Source organism: Thalassophryne amazonica, chromosome 9 (genome assembly GCF_902500255.1).
Source record: "Thalassophryne amazonica chromosome 9, fThaAma1.1, whole genome shotgun sequence".
NCBI lineage: Eukaryota > Metazoa > Chordata > Actinopteri > Batrachoidiformes > Batrachoididae > Thalassophryne > Thalassophryne amazonica.
The window spans coordinates 59,287,241-59,312,147 of record NC_047111.1 but is presented as its reverse complement, the minus strand read 5'-3'; the positions used below and the strand labels follow the sequence as shown (position 1 = coordinate 59,312,147).

The 24,907-nt window shown below is 40.8% G+C and overlaps 1 protein-coding gene across 1 annotated transcript in view; it reads right to left on the bottom strand.

Moving 5' to 3' along the window:
- The window catches only part of LOC117517197 (argininosuccinate lyase-like), a 51,376-nt gene that overhangs the window by 18,950 nt on the left and 7,519 nt on the right, over positions 1-24,907 (bottom strand). The window contains exons 3-11 of the mRNA XM_034178135.1: positions 19,532-19,615; positions 19,194-19,250; positions 14,751-14,848; positions 14,572-14,649; positions 14,380-14,457; positions 14,253-14,305; positions 10,466-10,528; positions 6,893-7,007; positions 6,194-6,278 (exon numbers count right to left, since the gene is read on the bottom strand). Coding sequence (XP_034034026.1) covers positions 6,194-6,278; positions 6,893-7,007; positions 10,466-10,528; positions 14,253-14,305; positions 14,380-14,457; positions 14,572-14,649; positions 14,751-14,848; positions 19,194-19,250; positions 19,532-19,615 — 711 coding nt within the window. The remainder of the gene's footprint in view (positions 1-6,193; positions 6,279-6,892; positions 7,008-10,465; positions 10,529-14,252; positions 14,306-14,379; positions 14,458-14,571; positions 14,650-14,750; positions 14,849-19,193; positions 19,251-19,531; positions 19,616-24,907) is intronic.

Here is a 24,907-nt window from a genome sequence, read left to right as displayed (position 1 = left end):
GTTCACTTCAGCCCCTTTCACTCTGGGCCCACTTCGAATTGCACTGTGTGGCGTCATGACAATGCCACGTGGATGCTGAGACGACGTAGCTCAACACCAGAACACTGTGACGGACGCAAAGGATGAAGCGAATCGGACGCCAAAAATAAAATTTTCTGCGTTGAGCACAGGATGCAGAAAGGAAGTGGTTTCAACACGTCAGGGCAAAGCAACGATACTCAACGTGACTGGAAGCCACACCCTCACAATACAACGTTACCCGACGCCAATTTATGAATCCTGCTGTGTATCATTGCTCCAAACGTATAAATTATGCAGGATTGTTTTTATGCCATGTACACAATGCAGTAAAACTACACGCTCAAAGCGCACAGAAAAAAAAAGCTGATTGGCGCCTGACAGCTACTGCAGCTACTCGCTCTTAAATTCTCTCACAACTGTGTTTAAATAAAGTCCATAAAAGTCTTGCTCACAGACTGATTGCCAGAGACAGGCCATGTCCACATCCAGTTAAAGGTCCGGACATCTCCAATCCACTCACAGACGATTTGTTCGCGCACGCACATGTGAACAATTAAAAGAAAAAAACTGGCTGGCTGCAGGCAGTTCCTCACTCTCCCCTCAAATCATAATTGTGTTAAATAAAGTCCATAAAAGTCCTGCTCACAGACTGATTGCCAGAGACAGGACATGTCCACATCAAGTATAAGTCCAGATAGCTCCACATTTACTCACGGACAGTTGGTTTGCACGCGTGCACGCAGCTCATGGTCAAAGGAAAAAAGATAAACTATAACAGAAAGAGTGCAGACCTGCAGCCCTGCACAAGAACAAATATAAACTAGAAGAGAAATCAGAGTGCACAGTCTGGCTGCAGCCAGACTGCCTGCAGATCCTCCTCTGAGCCCTCACCTCCTCTTGCCCATCTGCTTGCGTGCACCTGATGCAGACATTCCTGCGTCATCATGACACCGCATGAAGCAACTCAAAGCATGCCCGGTGTGAAAAGGGCTCGGTACAATGGCAGAGGGAATACAGCCGAAACCACCACTTCCAATGGAAAAGAAAGCCGGAGGCAGAAAAGGCAGCGATGAAAAAGGCTTGGGATAAAACAAGAGGTCAGACGAGAGTCAACATCGGTCCGGCATTTTCTCTGTGGAAACAACTGAGGCATCTGAAGTGCCTGAAAAGTGACGCAGAAGTTGCTCTCTTTCTGTTGGACAGGTACAGTAGTGTTCAGAATAATAGTAGTGCCATGTGACTAAAAAGATGAATCCAGGTTTTGAGTATATTTCTTATTGTTACATGGGAAACAAGGTACCAGTAGATTCAGTAGATTCTCACAAATCCAAGACCAAGCATTCATGATATGCACACTCTTAAGGCTATGAAATTGGCTATTAGTAAAAAAAAAAAAAAAGAAAAGGGAGTGATGACAATAACAGTAGTGTGGCATTCAGTCAGTGAGTTTGTCAATTTTGTGGAACAAACAGGTGTGACTCAGGTGTCCCCTATGTAAGGACGAAGCAGCACCTGTTGAACATGCTTTTCTCTTTGAAAGCCTGAGGAAAATGGGACGTTCAAGACATTGTTCAGAAGAACAGCGTAGTTTGATTAAAAAGTTGATTGGAGAGGGGAAAAACTATACGCAGGTGCAAAAAATTATAGGCTGTTCGTCTACAATGATCTCCAATGCTTTAAAATGGACAAAAAAAACCAGAGACGCGTGGAAGAAAACGGAAAACAACCATCAAAATGGATAGAAGAATAACCAGAATGGCAAAGGCTCACCCATTGATCAGCTCCAGGATGATCAAAGACAGTCTGGAGTTACCTGTAAGTGCTGTGACAGTTAGAAGACGCCTGTGTGAAGCTAATTTATTTGCAAGAATCCCCCGCAAAGTCCCTCTGTTAAATAAAAGACGTGCAGAAGAGGTTACAATTTGCCAAAGAACACATCAACTGGCCTAAAGAGAAATGGTGGAATATTTTGTGGACTGATGAGAGTAAAATTATTCTTTTTGGGTCCAAGGGCCGCAGACAGTTTGTGAGACAACCCCCAAACTCTGAATTCAAGCCACAGTTCACAGTGAAGACAGTGAAGCATGGTGGTGCAAGCATCATGATATGGGCATGTTTCTCCTACTACGGTGTTGGGCCTATATATCGCATACCAGGTATCATGGATCAGTTTGGATATGTCAAAATACTTGAAGAGGTCATGTTGCCTTATGCTGAAGAGGACATGTCCTTGAAATGGGTGTTTCAACAAGACAATGACCCCAAGCACACTAGTAAACAAGCAAAATCTTGGTTCCAAACCAACAAAATTAATGCCTCGCAGATGTGAAGAAATCATGAAAAACTGTGGTTATACAACTAAATACTAGTTTAGTGATTCACAGGATTGCGAAAAAAGAAGTTTGAATATAATAGTTTTGAGTTTCTAGTGTCAACAGCAGATGCTACTATTATTGTGAACATCCCCCTTTCTATTTTTTTGTTTTTTACTAATAGCCCAATTTCATAGCCTTAAGAGTGTGCATATCATGAATGCTTGGTCTTGTTGGATTTGTGAGAATCTACTGAATCTACTGGTACCTTGTTTCCCATGTAACAATAAGAAATATACTCAAAACCTGGATTAATCTTTTTAGTCACATAGCACTACTATTATTCTGAACACTACTGTAATTACTTTTGCTTCAGGGGGATTTGTTATTTTCATATAGGATTTGCCAACTTGGCTACTTTTGTAGCTTGTATTAGCCCAAAAGCTACCGTTAGGTTCTCTGTATCTTATTTTTAGCCATGACAAAGATCCTCTGCTCTCCTCTGCCCCGCTGAGTTCCACAGTCAGGTGCACATTCAAGTTTGTTGAGGCGTGGCTTTGGACGGAGCACTGACGGGGTAGGCGGTGGAACTTAGAGGAGGTGCTACTTCAAATCTTCCTAGCTCTCTTGCTAGCTCTCCAGGACTACCAACTCTAGCTTTAAACTCGGGTGAAAAAACAAGCAACTTGTACAACTCCAATTCCAATGAAGTTGGGACGTTGTGTAAAATGTAAATAAAAACAGAATATAATGATTTTGCAAATCCTCTTCAACATTCAACAATACACAATAAACCTATATTCAATTGAGTACACCACAAAGACAAAATATTTAATGTTCAAACTGATAAACTTTATTGTTTTTGTGCAAATATTTGCTCATTTTGAAAAGGATGCCTGCAACACGTTTCAAAAAATCTGGGACAGTGGCGACAAAAGACTGGAAAATTGATGAATGCTCAAAGAACACCTGTTTGGAACATTCTATAGGTGAACAGGTTAATTGGAAACAGGTGAGTGTCACGATTCGGTATCAAAGGAGCATGCCCAAAAGGCTCAGCCGTTCACAAGCAAAGATGGGGCGAGGATCACCACTTTGTTTAAAACTGCATGAAAATAGTCCAACAGTTTAAGAACAATGTTTCTCAACGTTCAATTGGAAGGAATTCAGGGATTCTATAATCTACAGTCCATAATATAATCAGAAGATTCAGAGAATCTGGAGAACTGTCTACACGTAAGCAGCAAGGCCGAAAACCAACATTGAATGCCTGTGACCTTCGATCTCTCAGGCGGCACTGCATTAAAAACAGACATTATTGTGTAAAGGATCTTACCGCGTGGGCTCAGGAACACTTCAGAAAACCATTGTCAGTTAACACAATTCTTTGCTACATCTACAAGTGCAAGTTAAAACTCTACCATGCAAAGCGAAAGCCATACATCAACAACATCCAGAAACGCCGCCGCCTTCTCTGGGCCCGAGCTCATTTGAAATGGACAGACGCAAAGTGGAAAAGTGTGCTGTGGTCTGATGAGTCCACATTTCAAATTGTTTTTGGAAATCATGGATGCCGTGTCCTCCAGACAAAAGAGGAGAAAGACCATGCAGATTGTTATCAGCACAAAGTTCAAATGTCAGCATCTGTGATGGTATGGGGGTGTGTTAGTGCCCATGGCATGGGCAACTTACACATCTGTGGTGGCACCATCAATGCTGAAAGGTACATCCAGGTTTTGGAGCAATACATGCTGCCATCCAAGCGACGTCTTTTTCAGGGACGTCCCTGCTTATTTCAATGCCAAGCCACATTCTGCACATGTTACAACAGCGTGGCTTCGTAGTAAAAGAGTGCGAGTACTAGACTGGCCTGCCTGCAGTCCAGACCTGTCACCCATTGAAAACGTGTGGCGCATTATAAAGCGCAAAATACGACAACAGAAACCCCGGACTGTTGAACAACTGAAGTCGTACATGAAGCAAGAATGAGAAAGAATTCCACCTACAAAGATTCAACAATTAGTGTCCTCAGTTCCCAAATGCTTATTGAGTGTTGTTAGAAGGAAAGGTGATGTAACACAGTGGTAAACATACCACTGTCCCAGCTTTTTTGAAATGTGTTGCAGGCATCCATTTCAAAATGAGCAAATATTTGCACAAAACAATAAGGTTTATCAGTTTGAACATTAAGTATCTTGTCTTTGTAGTGTATTCAATTGAATATAGGTTGAAGAGGATTTGCAAATCATTGTATTCTGTTTTTATTAACATTTTACACAACATCCCAACTAGGGATGGGTAGTGATAAGATTTTATCGATATCGCCATTATCAATTCTGCTTATCGATCCGATTCCTTATCGATTCCCTTATCGATACCGCTTGTGAATTTTGTACTAAACGTAGGCTTTACAGGTTTTCTATGTATTTCATTGAGTCTTAAAGTAAATAAATATGAAATTGGTCACTGTATCCTTGATCTCTGGACATAAATAAAAATAAACAAAACGGTGTTTCACTTTGAAGTTATTAATTCCGACTAGATTCTATTGTTCTAACTTGACTCGGCAGAGAGCCGCGCAGCGTTTGGAGATGTGTGAACAGAACGGAGGACGATTCTCGTTTCTTTCTCGCAACAAGACAGGAGTCCCAGTTAGTAACTTTAATCTGCACAAAAGTGATTCACGATTTCACATATTCAGGGATGAAAGTGGTGAAAAACAAAAAAAAAGTTGAAACCCAAAATTACCCCCCAACACCACCTGCACGAAAATGTTTGAATTCTAGAAGCTCTGAAATGCAATCTGGGACTATTCCAGACAATAAACTGCAGTGAGTGCAGCATCTATTTTGGTGAGGAAAAAAAACCCCAACTTTCCTTATTCAAATTCATTCCAGTAGTATTCTACTCTTACTAGGATGCAGCAGTTTTCTAGCTTGGCAGATAGTTCTGGAGGAAAGCACTGAAGAAATTAACACATTGAAAATATGGTTTGACCGAAACAAACTGTCATTAAACTTAAATAAGACAGGGATGAAGTGGAGATGTAAGAGTAGGGATGGGTATCGAGAACCGGTTCCTTTCGGGTATCGTTAAGAAATGATTCGATCCACTGACATCAATAAGCTTTTTGCTTATCGATTCTGTTATCGGTCCTTCAGAGTGGCCGTTGTTTTGGGGGGTGTTTGTCAGGAAAATGATAATTTCTCTACATTGATTATAAATAAGTGTTTCCTGTGAACACCTAGTGACTCTTACGCCTCCATTTCATCCCTGTTTTATTTAAGTTTAATGACAGTTTGTTTCGGTCAAACCATATTTTCAATGTGTTAATTTCTTCAGTGATTTCCTCCAGAACTATCCGCCAAGCTAGAAAACTGCTGCATCCTAGTAAGAGTAGAATACTACTGGAATGAATTTGAATAAGGATATATAAAGTTAAAAATGTCATATTTAAAGACTACAATCAGCACACTGCATCCAGCAAGAAGGCTGTATGTCTTAAAAAAGAAGGTGTAAAATTGGACCTCAATTTTATGTGTTCCTATATGGAATGTTTTTGTTGTGATAAAACATTTAAAATGTGTAACGCCTCAAGGTTTCACAAACATCTTCACAGCACTGCACATCTACTGATATGACAATGATTTAGTGATCATTATAAATATATGAGATCATCAATAATAAGCAACCATCATTAAAAGTTTCAATATTGCAAAACAGTTTTTGTTTTTTTTAACTGACACTTTTATCTTGTATCAATTCTGAAATATGGGGTGCATTAGGCAAAGGCAAACATTTCAATAAATAATAATAATGAAGAAGAACAAGAATGATTGGGGAAAAGTTGGTAATCTTACATTGCCAAAGACACGACCTGCTTTGCTCCTGATCAGCTCCAGACTGTCTGCATTCTTTTTCTGCGGCATCAAACTGCTGCCTGTGCTGCACATTCAATCATACACACCAGTACATAGACCGAAAAACAAATGCATTATTGTTGTGCATGGTTAATAAATGCTTCAAATAAATCAACAATATCTGACTTTTTAAGTTAAATATAAAATCAAAATCAAATCAATTTCATTTATATAGCGCCAAATCACAACAAACAGTTGCCCCAAGGCGCTTCATATAAATAAATATAAGACGGGTTGGAATGTATTATAGTGATCTGGCACGTCCATTTTTCTGATCACTAAGGCTATGTTCAATCTGTCAGACCAAAAGATTTTATCCAGACTGCTTTTTCACAGTCTCAAAATAAATAAAAAATAAAACCCATAAAAATAAAACTAAAACCCCATACAACAACACGAAAATCAAATTTTTGCTAATCTAATCTAATTCAAATCACATTTGGAGGGAGTCTGAAAAGTGATTTAAATTCCATCTGGATGCTCAAGTCTGATTTAAAAGGTTTTTCTGTCACTTTCAGTCAACACCCCACCCTATGTATAATACACATATGCTCATATGTCTATATGCTCACATATACTGTACACACATTACCATTAATGCAGATTTATCCCCAGCAACACACGCACGCACGCACTGACCTGTAGGCGTCAGAGAGCACAATAAAGGAGAACTCTCTGGTGCTGTACAACATCAAATCTTCAGCCATTTTACTGAGGTGAGTCAAACACAAAGATCCCCAGAACAGGAACTCAACTTAAAAAAGACAAAATAAAGAAGGGGGGAGAAAACATTTTTAATAGAGTTGTATTTGCCCTGAAGAGCTCAATGTAATCAGGTTTTCTACTTTTTGTCCTGCACATTAGAGTGTTGACTCAGACAGCCATTTTTTTCCATTTACTTAAAAGGCCTTTCAGACAGCGCGCTCAAGTTGCTGCTTCTGCTTGCGCAGAAAGCACATAGGGAAGAGATTGTGTTTCTGTGCTGGAGGTTGAACAAGTCTCACAGTAGCATGTTTGTGAAGATTCACGTGTTCCCAAAAAAAGCTAAACACTCAAGTCTGCAAGTCATAGCCACAAGATTAGGAGCAAAAAGCAGAAAGAGTGACGGCCATCAGGACGAGGAGCTTTTTTCAATGACTGTTTGGCGTGAGACCGGATGGAGCTGAAGCGATGTCATGGATGATAAACTAATTTCTGTTTATGAGTCCTGATCTGAAAAAAAAAAATTTGACATTAGTGCACCGCTGAACACTGAGGTTTTATCAGCTAACCTTAGCTTAGCCTTTAGCTGCAGTATGTTGAATCAGTCTTTTGCAACACGCGCAGCCTAGTTGACTGAACATTTTATATTTGTAAACTGATCTATTTTATTTTTACCAAATAAATCTACACAATAGCTTTTAATTGTTACTGTTGTGACAAGAACAGTCTCAACTTGAAATAACAGATTTTTATTTTAATTTTTTTGACAACCTATTAATCAGACCTAAAAGAAAAGAGTACAGCACTGTTTTGCCTTTCTTTATATCTTAAATATATGCCCCACATTAGGAACATTTTAACATTTGCTGTGCAGAGAACCTTGTAAATACAGACGCACTTCAAATCTTCCAGTGATGGAGCTGAACACCAAAATCTGAAGTCCAGACAGAACAAGAGAACTCCACACAGAAAGAACCAGGTGGAAACCAATCCCACGACCTTTTTGCTGTGAGGCAACAGTGCTAACCACTAAGCCACTGTGCCACCCCCTATCAGTTAATTTTGGTTTAATCCAAAAGTTTCTCTGTGAAACCACCCAGATCTACGGATTTATTATGTCTTATTAATCATGCATCGTATACATCATACTGTTTTGGTTCTGTGCTCACAAACACAGTCAAAGTGTTAAGAAACAAAATAAGGCATTTGACTTCAAGAGGGGTTTACAGTGAAGACTGCTTTGGAGGAACATGAACGTTATTGCGCACTGAAGAGATATAATGCTGCATAAACATGGATTCCACGACCAAGCTAATGGAAGCATGACAACATGATAGAATTGGACATTTATTTAATTTATGAGTTGTGGGTTTTGACAGGCTAATGAATAATGACTTTGCAGTTGCCATTTATAATTTTATAAGCTTCACTGTACAAGGAAATGGTACCGGATGAATGGTTATGCTAAGAACATTGAACATGCATCCATTTTCTATACCTGGGGGGGGGGGGGGGGGGGGGCTATCATGGAGATCATTTTAATAAAGAGAATATATTTTTCTGGGGAGAATTGCATCGCAGATATTTTATTTTCCTTTTAACACAGCCTTAGGAGGAAAGTGTGTGCATGCAACCCAGTAACATCACCAGTGTTAAATTGACACTGACAGTGAACATATGGTCCCACTCTGACTAGAGTGGGACCATATGTACTCGTACACTGGCAGTGTTAATTTAGCACTACCAGTGTTAGTTTTACACTGGTGAATTTACTGTGATATGCATGAGATTCACCTTTGACCTTGCGTGATTGCACTTTCACACGGGGCATGCCCACTAACATTCGGAAGATGTCTTGTAATCACTTCAGAGGTGTTATATGATTCCAAAAGCAGCATTTTTAGATTTAGAATTGTTTATTTCTTGCAAAATATAAGAGTAATATATTAGATTAGTGCAGAAATAAGTTGCTTTGGAGCGTTTTCTGCCATCTTGGTTTATTTTGTTTGAGCAAGCAGCCAGCTGACATCACGTTGCCTTTCTCTACTCCAACTGGCTGTCACTGTGTGCTTCCCAGCAAGGGCGCAATTTAGAACTAGAAATTGGGGGGGACAAAGTGCGAGGCCCCACAGGGCCGAAGCCCATAGGCCGAGGGTCTGGGGGCCGCTGTAGGCCACCAGAAGCCAACGGTTTCGAGATAAGCTCAGATGCATTCTGAGCATCCAGAACAGTAATTTTAATGTTTTGAGAAGACCATAAAGTGGACACCATTTGACTTATACAATCTGAAATTGTGGATATAAGTACTTTATTCTGAGAATAGCCAGCATTGATTTTATTAACATCCTCGTGTAAATAAGGTATCACCACATGTGTAGAACTCAAAAAGAATGATAGGTTGAGTTCTCATTAAAAAAAAAAAAACATATGTAATGTGGTAAAATGTATTCATAAATATGAAAGAACAAGCTCTTAATAATTATTAACTATCGCATACTGTATTTTTTTTTTCTCAAGATTTGTTTTTGCATAAGTTTGAAAAAACAACAGATCATAAGTTTAGGATAAATTACTTATCATGAATTTAATTTTCGAAGTGGCACTAATGACAACACTCATACTGAACATAATTTCGCTTGCACAGACTGATTTTGGAGATCAAGCAATAATTGCAGATGAGCTTTCTGAGGTCCCAGATAGCTTTTCTGATTTCCTTTTTGTAACTTTTAGAATTTAGTAAATTAGCATATGGTCCATTGATACTTATGTGTAGACACTAGTCCCTAGGGGCAACTATTTTTGGTTTCAAATCTGGGCAAATGCAGTCCCAGAAAATTCTGAATGTGACAAACAAGAAACAGGTGTTGTAACAACTCAATGCTGCTAAGAATACAAACTTGCAGAAACAAAGATACTATTCTGACATGGTTTTGCACATAAGACTGACATGGTTTGCACATAAGACTGGCATAGCATGTTTCAAGTACACACATATATGTCAGAAGGTGGGGGGACATGTCCCCCCTATCCCCCACCAAATTGCATCCATGCTTCCCAGCATTCCCCAGGCAAGTCACGGGAACCCCCACATGATCTGCCGTTGCTATTAAATGAAGTTCACGGCTGTCTGATCACTGGAATTTCTTCTCTTCAGGGGAATAATTTTTTTTTAAATTTCTAGACAGCGTGAATTTTGATCATTCTGGGAATGTCATATTATGAATCCTTTGTATAAAGCCATGGAATAAAATTATAGTGGTACCAAAGACAATTCCTTTCATGACTTAAAGCTTAAAAGGCTCAGAGGCGGTACACCTTTAAATGTTTTACTCTTCTTACCTGTACTTTTTTTTTTTACTTTATATCTGTAATAATTTCTTTTCTTTTTTTTTTTAGATTAATGTATTGACTGCCTTTGTAATTTGACTTTTAAACCACTTAGAATCAGCTTATTGTTATTCACTTAGAAGTGAATAACATGTATTTCAGAAACAGTGTATGTATCCATACCAACGAAGTCCCTTTGGCCTGTAGCATCCATACTGTTCAGACTGATGCCATCAAATCCCAACTCTGTAGATCACAAGATGAAATTGTATAATTTCTACATTTAATCAAACAAAACAAATACTGTGTATATATACACTCAACAAAAATATAAACGCAACACTTTTGGTTTTGCTCCCATTTTGTATGAGATGAACTCAAAGAACTAAAACTTTTTCCACATACACAATATCACCATTTCCCAAAAATATTGTTCACAAACCAGTCTAAATCTGTGATAGTGAGCACTTCTCCTTTGCTGAGATAATCCATCCCACCTCACAGGTGTGCCATACCAAGATGCTGATTAGACACCATGATTAGTGCACAGGTGTGCCTTAGACTGCCCACAATAAAAGGCCACTCTGAAAGGTGCACTTTTGTTTTATTGGGGGGGATACCAGTCAGTATCTTTTGTGACCACCATATGTTTTATCACACAGCACAATGCCACAGATGTCGCAAGATTTGAGGGAACGTGCAATTGGCATGCTGACAGCACGAATGTCAACCAGAGCTGTTGCTCGTGTATTGAATGTTCATTTCTCTACCATAAGCCGTCTCCAAAGGCGTTTCAGAGAATTTGGCAGTACATCCAACCAGCCTCACAACCGCAGACCACGTGTAACCACACCAACTCAGGACCTCCACATCCAGCATGTTCACCCGGGCAGGTGTCTGTTATGGACGAAGAACACAGGTGCATTTTACGTATTGATGGCATTTTGAATGCACAGAGACACCGTGACGAGATCCTGAGGCACATTGTTGTGCCATACATCCAAGAACATCACCTCATGTTGCAGCAGGATAATGCACGGCCCCATGTTGCAAGGATCTGTACACAATTCTTGGAAGCTGAAAATGTCCCAGTTCTTGCATGGCCGGCATACTCACTGGACATGTCACCCATTGAGCATGTTTGGGATGCTCTGGACCGGCGTATACGACAGCGTGTACCAGTTCCTTCCAATATCCAGCAACTTCGCACAGCCATTGAAGAGGAGTGGACCAACATTCCACAGGCCACAACTGACAACCTGATCAACTCTATGCGAAGGAGATGTGTTGCACTGCATGAGGCAAATGGTGGTCACAAAAGATACTGACTGGTATCCCCCCCCAATAAAACAAAACTGCACCTTTCAGAGTGGCCTTTTATTGTGGACAGTCTAAGGCACACCTGTGCACTAATCATGGTGTCTAATCAGCATCTTGGTATGGCACACCTGTGAGGTGGGATGGATTATCTCAGCAAAGGAGAAGTGCTCACTATCACAGATTTAGACTGGTTTGTGAACAATATTTGAGGGAAATGGTGATATTGTGTATGTGGAAAAAGTTTTAGATCTTTGAGTTCATCTCATACAAAATGGGAGCAAAACCAAAAGTGTTGCGTTTATATTTTTGTTGAGTGTACGAGGTCTATTAGAAAAGTATCCGACCTTATTATTTTTTTCAAAAAAACATATGGATTTGATTCATATGTTTTTACGTCAGCCAAGCTTGAACCTTCGTGCGCATGCGTGAGTTTTTCCACGCCTGTCGGTTGCGTCATTCGCCTGTGAGCACGCCTTGTGGGAGGAGTGGTCCAGCTCTCTCGTCGTTGTTTCATTGCGAGGAAATGGCGGAATAATTTGGGCTTTTTTTTCCCATCAGAAGTTTTTCAGAAATTGTTGAGACAAGCAGCTGGAAACCATTCGAAAAATTTATCTGGCTTTCTGTGAAAATTTTACGGGCTTCACAGAGAATAAGGAGTGTTACTACAGCTTTAAGGACACTCCACAATGGCTCACGAGCCGCCATCGAGAGGCAGAAAATACCTTCCTCCACAAAGGAACACCTCCGTTTCGGAGTGCCAGGGGACAAGTTGGAACATGCCCAGCTCTCCACAATTTCTCTTATACTCACTGGGCTGGTAAGCATTGAAAGCCGAGATAGGCATGTCCCAACTTGTCCCCTGGCACTCCGAAACGGAGGTGTTCCTTTGTCTCGCTCGATCAGCGAATCGGTCCTGACGCGCGAAGCCTCCGCGCGGCTTTCCATGACAAAATCTCTTGTTAAAAGTGAAATCTGCCGGAAAATTGCTGATGTCCAGCTCTTGTGATAACCAGAGAAATTGCTCACGACGGTCCCAGCTCCACACAGCCATCCGTTTAGAAATGATGTGGTCTTTTCTGCCTCTCGATGGTGGCTCGGAGCGCGGCGCGCCGTGCACCATTGTGGGGCGTCCTTAAAGCTGTAGTAACAGTCCTTATTCTCTGTGAAGCCCATAAAGTTTTCACCGAAAGCCAGATAAATTTTTCGAATGGTTTCCAGCTGCTTGTCTCTAACAGTTTCTGAAAAAATTCTGATGGAAAAAAAGCCCAACTCATTCCGCCATTTCCTGACAATGGAAATCCGACGAGGGGGCTGGACCACTCCTCCCACAAGGCGTGCTCACAGGCGAATGACGCAACTGACAGGCGTGGAAAAACTCATGCATGCGCACGAAGGTTCAAGCTTGGCTGACGTAAAAACATATGAATCAAATTCATATGGTTTTTGAAAAAAATAATAAGGTCGGATACTTTTCTCATAGACCTCGTATGGGCAGGCTTTGAGTGAGGAGTGGTCCACCCCCCTCGTCGGAATTCCTTTGTCTGACTTCTTCCTGAGAGACTGGCGCTTTGCTTGATCAAAATTTTTTCAGAACCTGTGAGGCACATCGAAGTGGACACCATTCGAGAAATTCAGCTGGTTTTCGGTGAAAATTTTAACGGCTGATGAGAGATTATGGAGTGTTACTGTCGCCTTAAGGACTTAAAGACGTGCAGACGGATTCGCTTGCTGGCAGGCAGCCGGCGCGGCGCGCCGCCACAGGAAAAACACCTCCGCTGGAAGCCTTAAGGACAAGTTGGAACATGTCCAGCTGTTAAACAGTTTCTCAGATACTCAACTGAAAGCCATCAAAAGCCGCCTGGTTTTTACAAATGGTTATCAACACGGAGGTGTTTTTCCTGTGGCGGCGGGCCATGAGCGGCTGTCTGCCAACACACGAATCCGTCCGCACGTCTTTCATTACAAAATCTCCTTTAACAGTGGAATGTCCAGATAATCTGCTGATCCCGACCATCTTCTGAAAGTTCTCTGTTCTCTCACGATGTCCTGGGTCAACAGAGGCTTAAATTTGGAGGTTTTCAGCTCGAAACAGGCTGACGACGGCGCCTCCGAGCGCGGCGCGACGTCCCGCTCCGTGGGAAGTCCTTAAGGCAACAGTAACACTCCATAATCTCTCATCAGCTGTTAAAATTTTCACCGAAAATCAGCTGAATTTCTCGAATGGTGTCCACTTCGATCTGCTTCACAGGTTCTGAAAAAATTTTGATCAAGCAAAGCGCCAGTCTCTCAGGAAGAAGTCAGACAAAGGAATTCCGATGAGGGGGGTGGACCACTCCTCAGTCAAAGCCTGCCCACGGGCGAATGACGTAACCGACAAGCGTGAAAAAACTCACACATGCGCACGAGGGTTCAAGGTTGGCTGATGTAATCGCACGTGATTCAAATCCAAATATTTTTATAAAAAAATAAAAAGGTCGGTTTCTTTTCTAATAGACCTCGTATACACACACACACACACACACACACACACACACACACACACACACACACACACACACACACACACACACACACACAGTATTTGTTTGTTGTGTGTTTTTTTTACATGAACATGACTGATAACAGTAATATGGTGGTTCTGTGGATTCACCTTTCTGCAGAAACTCCCTGTCAATGTCAAATGGTGTTCCAGCAATAGCACCACTGAAAAAGACAAGAACTGTTGTCTGTTTAATATTTGCAAGCAACTCAGTGCAGTTAATGTGTTCACACCGCACCTGCCAAGAGGCAAAATATTAACTCTCTTCTTCATCTCCTGGAGTCGATCCATGTCTCTGCTCAGAGCAACTGCATGGCTGAGCACGTTCACCCAGAATGTGGGAAAGGGAGCAACAGGGGGTTGGTGTGAATAATTATCATTTGGTAATAAGATGGAAAAGGTACCATAGGTAAAGATTTAGAAAGGTAACCTTAGAATCCAGTGACTCCATCTGATTGGCTGAGCTCTCTGCATATGGGTGTAACCAGGAAACAGCACGTCAATTTCTCTATAAAAAAGTGACAGAGAAGCCAACACAGGTTAATTTTATAAAAAGGTACAACCAGAAGTCTAGATGATTGACTGCATTTCACTGCCTGTGTATCGTACGAAGCTGCTCGGTCCACCATAGTGGATATCAGCTGGTGGGCATCTTCCATCAGGGTTGAAAGGGCTTCACGCAGCCACAGTCTCATATCAGTCACAACCTAACACACACACAATAGCTTTGTTTACGACTTTGACTTGGGTTACTTTGCGTTGCTACCAACGTCTCTTACTGTGGTTAATATTACAAAATGACATCATTTGTGACCCTGAACCATCCCTTAGTTATGTTGCTATAGACGTAGACTGCTGGGGGGTTCCCATGATGCACTGTTTCTTTCTCTTTTTGCTCTATATGCACCACTCTGCATTTAATCATTAGTGATCGATCTCTGCTCCCCTCCACAGCATGTCTTTTTCCTGGTTCTCTCCCTCAGCCCCAACCAGTCCCAGCAGAAGACTGCCCCTCCCTGAGCCTGGTTCTGCTGGAGGTTTCTTCCTGTTAAAAGGGAGTTTTTCCTTCCCACTGTAGCCAAGTGCTTGCTCACAGGGGGTCGTTTGACCGTTGGGGTTTTACATAATTATTGTATGGCCTTGCCTTACAATATAAAGCGCCTTGGGGCAACTGTTTGTTGTGATTTGGCGCTATATAAAAAACTGATTGATTGATTGATTGATTGACAATCCAATACATTTTATCCCCACAAAGTTTGGTCCACAGGCTGCAGACATATATATATATATATAGTGTATATAGTGTATACATATATATATTCCAGTGACTTCCTGGACTAAGCCATCAGAAGTATATCTGTATGTGATGACATTCCCTTTTCTCAACAGTGACATTCATGTCTCTGGGTCCTTGGCCTCAAACAGTGAGAGATACCTGGGAAGAGCTTATGACTAAGTCTTTAGGGACCTGGTACTTCATTTCTTACTGTATAGATGAGAGACTTTAATCAGTGACCTAAGGTGACAACTGGATGTTTTTTACACTAGGTTTCTTAGTAGGATGATTGGGTACCACTGAAATGACTGTGTCAAGTCAGCGGACACTTATAAAGACAAGATGAAGTGTATTACTTCTTGTGTGCATCATTTGCATTGTGAGGAAGTGTCAACTATGACATTTTGGCCATGTTTCTCTGTATATGATCCAACACAGGGATGCCCAAATTTAGGGACTCCAGCTGCTGTAGAAGGCCAAGGAGATGCCCATGTTTGACCTGGATGCAGTGGATGGACCTTTCCTTTCAACAGGTGGGAAAGCACAGGCTTTCTGCCTGGGTGGATGCCATCCAGGGCACAAGGCAGTTCTGTGGCAATACCAGCGCATGCCCCCCCACTTTGATTTTATAAAATACACACACACATATATATATATATATATATATATATATATATATATATATATATACACACATACATACATACATACATACACACACAAAACTACAGAAGCCTATAACTCTTTCGGAGTTGTCACGGGTGGCTTTCCTCACAAGCCTCACTGCACAGTCAGTCACACAGTTTTTGAGAGCTGCCTACTCCAAACAGATTTACCACACCATGCCATGTTATTTGTATTTCTTAAATGATTGATGAGAGTCAATGACATCCAAGACACACAGTGATCTGGAAATGTTGTGTATCCATCCCGTGACTTGTGTAAAGAAAACCTGATGTGAAAGTGAATATTTACTATAAATTCAAAGGGCGCCAATAACTGTCCAGCATATATTTTATAAAAGCATTTAGTTTGTTGTTTCTGTTCAATAACCTTGGAATTAAAAAAATATATTTTTTTTTATCACGAAAAATGTTTTTTTCATTTGTTTTGTTTTTTGTGTTTATCTCTGAACACATTTTAAAATGTGTACTTAAGAAATAGCATAGCAGGTAATTCTGATCACAACTGTTGGTAGTGCCAAAAAAGACAATGTTGTGTGAGGTATTGCATTAAAAAAAATATATAACAAGCACCCAAAACAACTTAACAACCAGCGCATTCCCAGTGGGGATCCACAGGCTCTAGATTGGGAAGTGTGGCAATAAATTATGCAAAGTTTCTATAATTATTTGGAATGGCGTGTGTGTCCAGAATGTAACTATCAATGTCCATTTTTCACTGTTAGATAATATCTGTAATTTCTCCAAAAATATTAATGCTATTAATGGTCCATCTTGGCAGTGTTCATCCTCAACCCAAAATACATAAGCATGCCAAGCGGCAAGTCACAGCTCTCCCCAGGTTCTCTGTGTTCAAAAGTGAACGCATGCACACATGTACACAGAGGCCACTTCGCTTTTAATATGTAGATGATTTACCACGCCCTGCTGGTATGGCATGCGAGTCCAGAATGTAATTATCAATGTCTATTGTTCAGTGTTGTTAGCTAATATCTGTAGTTTATCCAAAAATATTAGTCCTATCAATGTTCCATTTTGGCGGCATCCATCCTTGACCCAAAATACATAAGCACACCAAACGGCAAACGTCAGCTCTCCCCAGTATGTACGCACAGATGAATGCAGAGGCCACTTGGCTATATAGATTTGTGTTCCATGTAAGACAACCAAACTTGAATTTGTTACCAAGTGCATTCATAGTTTTCAGTTTATCGAGTGAAGGCAGTTTTTGGAAGTTTCTAACTTGGGATTTCTGAGCAATCTTGAATGCAGCATTAGTATGAAGCTGTTATAAATCACATCTTGGACACCAAAAGAAACACCTTTCTTTTTTATTACCAACACTAATGCTGCATCGCAGATGGCTTTCTCTGACTCTGTCCTAGCAAACAAGCACTTGTTCATCATCCACTTCAAATGAAACAGAAAGCAGTTGGAATGCTTTTGTGTGGCTTGCCTGCTTGCAGCAGCAGTGCTGTGTGAAGCTGTGTTTCTGGAGGAGCCGTGCACAATTTCTCCAATCACAGCCAGAGAAGCCTGTAACTTCTTCTGGGTTGTCTGGGTGTCTTGGTGGCTTTCCTCACTCTTCTCCTTCTTGCACAGTAACTCAGTTTTTGAGAACTGTCTACCCCACACAGATTTACCATAGAGTGCCATACTGTTTGTATTTCTTCATAACTGATGTAAATAAAGTCCAAGACATATTCAGTGACTTGGAAATATTCATGTATCCATCCCCTGACTTGTCTGAAGAAAACTGGCAATGAAACTGATTATTTACAGGTATTATACCTAGGGTTGGGTATGGTTTTCGGGTATTGTTAAGAAATTATTCGATCCACCGATATCAATAGCCTTTTTGCTTAACGATTCCCTTATCAGTCCTTCAGAGCGGCCGCTGTTTTTGAGGGTGTTTGTCAGCAAAATTATAATTTCTCTATGTTGATTACAGACCCTGCAGCTGCTCTGTAATCAACTGCTCCTGCAGCACGACTCCACTTTGACGCGTGAACCAATGAAGCAATGCTTCGATCCACTAGCTCGCTGGGTCTTTGATTCGCTGCTCTTCAGAAGCAGAAAGTCCACTTCTTATCCCCTCTCAAAGCCATTAAAATATGTCAATCGTGAGTCACTTTGGTGTGGATTAAAGTCACTAACTGGGACTCTTATTGCAGTCAAGAAACGAGAATCGTCCTCCGTTCCGTTGGCACAGCTCCAAACGCTGCACCACTCTCTGCTGAGACAGTCTGGTCGGAATTAATAACTTCAAAACGAATTGCCGCTTTAAATAAAATGACACCTCTTTCCAACTGCTGTAATACAGACAATAAACTACAATCTACTAAAAAGTTTTTTTCCCTCCCAAAATGAGACGTCCTGTATTCTTTATTCCTGTATTCATCCTGACATGCAGCACAGCTAGCTGCAAGAGCTCAGCTCAGATGTATGGAAAGACATTCATGCCAATAATGTCTGAAAGGAAACGCTTGTGACAAAAACTACAGATTTTGTTTATTTCTATTTATGTCCAGAGATCAAGGATCCACCATGTAGAGTTTATTATGTCCAGAGTTTAAGGATCCAGTGACCAATTTGATATTTATTTACTTTAACACTCAATAAAATGTTGATGACATAGAAAACCTGTAAAGCCTACTTTTAGTACACAGAAAATTCACAAGAAGTATCGATAAGGGAATCGATAAGGAATCGGATTGATCAGCAGAATCGATAATGGTATCGATCTCGAATAAAATCTTATCAATACCCATTCCTAACTATACCAAAGGGGCTGATTACTTATGCAACCCATCATCTTGGCTTTTATATTTTTAATTAATTTATATCAAGTTGTAGAGATTTACTTTCAGTTTGAGTCTAAGGAAGATAATTTTAGAATTTTTTATATTGAGAAGCCTGATTTACTTTTTGTATTTGAAATGGCATAAACAAATTAAAATGTGTGAAACACCAAGGGGCTGAATACTTTTGCAAACCACTGTATCTGTTCTGTCACATAAGTAGTCTCTCATTCTTAACCTGCAACTGCAGATTACAATTCACTTTGTATTTTTATCATGATAAAACACAAACCTGGTCATTTCTGCTCCTGCCAGTGTGCATCTTTCCTGCAGGTGCACCAATCAGTTCCTAAAAATAAAAGCAGAAGCAGCTACACAAAGTTAACAAAACGAATTTGAAAATAATCAAAGAACCATAGTTTTTCATGCCCTCACATTGTTCTCTCAAATTCTTTGTAACACGTTAGCATGAATGAATTTGACGTTAAGTCATATTATCAAGAAAGAGAGAAAGTAAGATTTTACATTGGTAAAAAAAAAAAAAAAAAAGAATCAGTATAACTGACAATCAACAACAAATGACAAACACTTGATTAAAGTCTGATTAAAACTCAGCTGGCTATACCTCACCTTCAGTCTACGCTCATTGGCAGTATGAATGTCTTCATCTCCATCTTTAATGAGAAACTCATCTTTGGACCATTCTTCATGTATCTATAAAGGAAAGGGTAAATGATAGACTTTACATTGGGCAAAATTGTTTTCTTTTCTTAAAAAACAAAACAAGAGGCACTTGAATTACCTCCATGTATCATAGCCTGTCACAAAGTACTGTGCAAAGCTTTGAGGCACATAAAAATAAGTCTGTATTTTAACATTACTGCATTTACAATCTTACCAATCAGCTACAGTTTAAATCAATCTACGATTGATTTATCATGCTCACAAGAATGTGTCCACATACAGAGATAAGCTTTATATATATATATATATATATATATATATATATATATATATATACATATATATATATATATATACACAGTGAGGAAAATAAGTATTTGAACACCCTGTGATTTTGCAAGTTCTCCCACTTAGAAATCATGGAGGGGTGTTAAATTTTCATCTTAGGTGCATGTCCACTGTGAGGGACATAATCTAAAAAAACATTCCGGAAATCACAATGTATGATTTTTTTAATAATTTATTTGTATGTTACTGCTGCAAATAAGTATTTCGACACCTGTGAAAATCAATGGTAATATTTGGTACAGTAGCCTTTGTTTGCAATTACAGAGGTCAAACGTTTCCTGTAGTTTCTCACCAGGTGTGCATACACTGCAGCAGGGATTTTGGTCCACTCCTCCATATAGATCTTCTCTAGATCTTTCAGGTTTGGAGTTTCAGCTCCCTCCAAAGATTTTCTATTGAGTTCAGGTCTGGATACTGGCCAGGCCACTCCAGGACCTTGAAATGCTTCTTACAGAGCCCCTCCTTAGTTGCCCTGGCTGTGTGCTTGGAGTCATTGTCATGCTGGAAGATCCAGCCATGACCCATCTTCAATGCTTTTACTGAGGGAAGGAGGTTGTTTGCTAAAATCTCACAATACATGACCCCATCCATCCTCCCTTCAATACGGTGCAGTTGTCCTGTCCCCTTTGCAGAAGAGCACCCCCAGAATATACAGGTAACAAGTTCAAACAGGTGCAATTAATACAGGTAAAGAGTGCAGAATAAGAGGGCTTCTTAAAGAAAAATTAACAGGTCTGTCTGAGCCAGAATTCTTGCTGGTTGGTAGGGGGATCAAATACTTATTTGCAGCAGTAACATAGAAATAAATTATTAAAAGAATCATACATTGTGATTTCTGGATTTTTTTTTTTTTAGATTATCTCTCACAGTGGACATGCACCTAAAATGAAAATTTCAGACCCCTCCATGATTTCTATGTGGGAGAACTTGCAAAACCGCAGGGTGTTCAAATACTTATTTTCCTCACTGTATATATATATATATATATATATATATATATATATATATATATATACCGTATTTGTTTGATTAAATGTAGAAATTATACAATATGTAGTAAACATACCATCATCTGGAACAGTTCTTTCAACTAGATGTCAGGCGCACACAAGATGAATGATAAATGACAAAGCTGAAGTATTATGTAAGGAAAAAAAAAAAAAAAAAAAAAAAAAAAAATATATATATATATATATATATATATATATATATATATATATATATATATACATACACATACACACACACACACATACATACATACGAGGTCTATTAGAAAAGTATCCGACCTTATTTTTTTCAAAAACCATATGGATTTGAATCACGTGTGATTACATCAGACATGCTTGAACCCTCGTGGGCATGCGAGAGTTTTTTCACGCCTGTCAGTTACGTCATTCGCCTGTGGGCAGTCTTTGAGTGAGGAGTCACCCACCCTCTCGTCGATTTTTTCATTGTTTAGGAATGGGTCAGACTGCTGCTTTGTTTGCTCAAAATTTTTTCAAAACTGTAAGGCACAACTGAGTGGACACCATTTGATAAATTCAGCTGGTTTTCGGTAAAAAATTTAACGGCTGATGAGAGATTTTGGTCTGGTAGTGTCACCGTAAGGACGGCCCACGACGCCTGACGGCGATCTGTGCTTCGAGGCGGCAGCGTCTCGCCGTTTCAAGTTGAAAACTTCCACATTTCAGGCTCTGTTGATCCAGTAAGTCGTCAGAGAACAGAGAACTTTCAGAAGAAGTCGGTATGAAACAGGCCGATGAGGACGTCCAGCTCCATGGGAAGTCCTTACAGCGACAGAAACACCCCATAATCTGTCATCAGCCGTTAAACTTTTCACAGAAAACCAGCTTAATTTCTTGAATAATGTCCACTCGGATATTCCTCACAGGTCCAGAAAAAAGTTTGATAAATCAACGCGCGCCGTCTCGAGCAGCGTGTGAAACACTCAAGGCCTGCCCACAGGGAAATGATGTCACCGACACGCGTGAAAAAACTCACGCATGCGCACGAGGGTTCAAGCATGATTGGTGTAATCGCATGTCAATCAAATCCATATAGTTTTTTTTTATAAAACTGCCGGTTAGTTTTATAAGATACCTCGTACATACATACATACATACATACATTCGAGGTCTGTTAGAAAACTAGCCGACCTTTTTATTTTTTTTATAAACTATATGGATTTGAATCATGTGCGCTTGCATCAGCCAAGCTTGAACCTTCATGCGCATGCGTGAGTTTTTTCACGCCTGTCGGTTGCGTCATTCGCCTGTGGGCAGGCTTTGAGTGAGCACTGGTGCAGTTCGCGCGTCGGTGTTGGAAACCATTCGAAAGATTCAGACGGCTTTCGGTGGCTTTTCAGTCGAATGAGTATCCGAGAAATTGTGTAACAGCTGGGAATGTCACAACTTGTCCTGTGAGACTTCCAACACGGACGTGCTTTTTGTTGTGCACCATTGCGACTCCGTGCCGACGCGCGAATTCCTCCGCACGTCTTTCATTACAAAATCTCCTGTAACAGTGGAATGTGCCGCAAAAGTGCTGATGTACACCTCTTCCACAATTTCTCTGGTAGTCAGACGACGTCCCGGATCAACACAGCCTTCACTTTGGAAATAATCTGGTCGTTTCAGCCTGTCGATGGCCGCTCAGAGCGTGGCGCGCCCTGCGCCGCTGTGGGCCGTCTTTAATCCGGTTGTAATGATCCTTAATCTGTGTAACGCCCAGAGTATATTTACCGAAAGCCGTCTGAATCTTCCGAATGGTTTCCACCTGGCTGTCTCTCACAGTTTCTGAAAAAATTTGATTCAGCGCTGCTCCAATCGCTCAGCCATTTTACTGACAATGAAAATCCGACGAGGGGGCTGGACCAGTGCTCACTCAAAGCCTGCCCACAGGCGATTGATGCAACAGACAGGCATGAAAAAACTCACACATGCGCACGAAGGTTCAAGCTTGGCTGATGCAAGCGCACGATTCAAATCCATAGTTTTTTTAAAAAAGTAAAAAGGTCGGATAGTTTTCTAACAGACCTCGTATATACACTCAACAAAAATATAAATGCAACACTTTTGGTTTTGCTCCCATTTTGTATGAGATGAACTCAAAGATCTAAAACTTTTTCCACATACACAATATCACCATTTCCCTCAAATATTGTTCACAAACCAGTCTAAATCTGTAATAGTGAGCACTTCTCCTTTGCTGAGATAATCCATCACACCTCACAGGTGTGCCATATCAAGATGCTGATTAGACACCATGATTAGTGCACAGGTGTGCCTTAGACTGCCCACAATAAAAGGCCACTCTGAAAGGTGCAGTTTTGTTTTATTGGGGGGGGGATACCAGTCAGTATCTTTTGTGACCACCATTTGCCTCATGCAGTGCAACACATCTCCTTCGCATAGAGTTGATCAGGTTGTCAATTGTGGCCTGTGGAATGTTGGTCCACTCCTCTTCAATGGCTGTGCGAAGTTGCTGGATATTGGCAGGAACTGGTACACGCTGTCGTATACGCCGGTCCAGAGCATCCCAAACATGCTCAATGGGTGACATGTCCGATGAGTATGCCGGCCATGCAAGAACTGGGACATTTTCAGCTTCCAAGAATTGTGTACAGATCCTTGCAACATGGGGCCGTGCATTATCCTGCTGCAACATGAGGTGATGTTCTTGGATGTATGGCACAACAATGGGCCTCAGGATCTCGTCACAGTATCTCTGTGCATTCAAAATGCCATCAATAAAATGGACCTGTGTTCTTCGTCCATAACAGACGTCTGCCCATACCATAACCCCACCACCACCATGGGCCACTTGATCCACAACATTGACATCAGAAAACCGCTCACCCACACGGCGCCACACACGCTGTCTGCCATCTGCCCTGAACAGTGTGAATCGGGATTCATCCGTGAAGAGAACACCTCTCCAACGTGTCAAACGCCAGCGAATGTGAGCATCTGCCCACTCAAGTCGGTTACGACGACGAACTGGAGTCAGGTCGAGACCCCGATGAGGACGACGAGCATGCAGATGAGCTTCCCTGAGACGGTTTCTGACAGTTTGTGCAGAAATTCTTTGGTTATGCAAAGCAATTGTTTCAGCAGCTGTCCGAGTGGCTGGTCTCAGACAATCTTGGAGGTGAACATGCTGGATGTGGAGGTCCTGGGCTGGTGTGGTTACACGTGGTCTGCGGTTGTGAGGCTGGTTGGATGTACTGCCAAATTCTCTGAAAGGCCTTTGGAGATGGCTTATGGTAGAGAAATGAACATTCAATACACGAGCAACAGCTCTGGTTGACATTCCTGCTGTCAGCATGCCAATTGCACGCTCCCTCAAATCTTGCGACATCTGTGGCATTGTGCTGTGTGATAAAACTGCACCTTTCAGAGTGGCCTTTTATTGTGGGCAGTCTAAGGTACACCTGTGCACTAATCATGGTGTCTAATCAGCATCTTGATATGGCACACCTGTGAGGTGGGATGGATTATCTCAGCAAAGGAGAAGTGCTCACTATCACAGATTTAGACTGGTTTGTGAACAATATTTGAGGGAAATGGTGATATTGTGTATGTGGAAAACGTTTTAGATCTTTGAGTTCATCTCATACAAAATGGGAGCAAAACCAAAAGTGTTGCGTTTATATTTTTGTTGAGTGTATAAAGCCACTGCCTCTGCGTGGGTACATGGCTTGTGGGAGCCTTTATGACAGTTGAACACATAACACCATTGTTACCATAGCACTATACAGATGGTAATTATATGACACTGCACATTTCAACTGTTCTCTGTATAAAGCCACAAATAAAATTGGATCAGACAGATGCACATTAACGTCTAATCAACTAGTGTTCCATTTCCTTGCGCTGAAAGCCATTTTATTGATTTAAGCCTCCATGAAGACCTGCGTGTTCATAAACATGGAAACAAACAAGCATATTGATAGACTCCACTTGTAAAGTT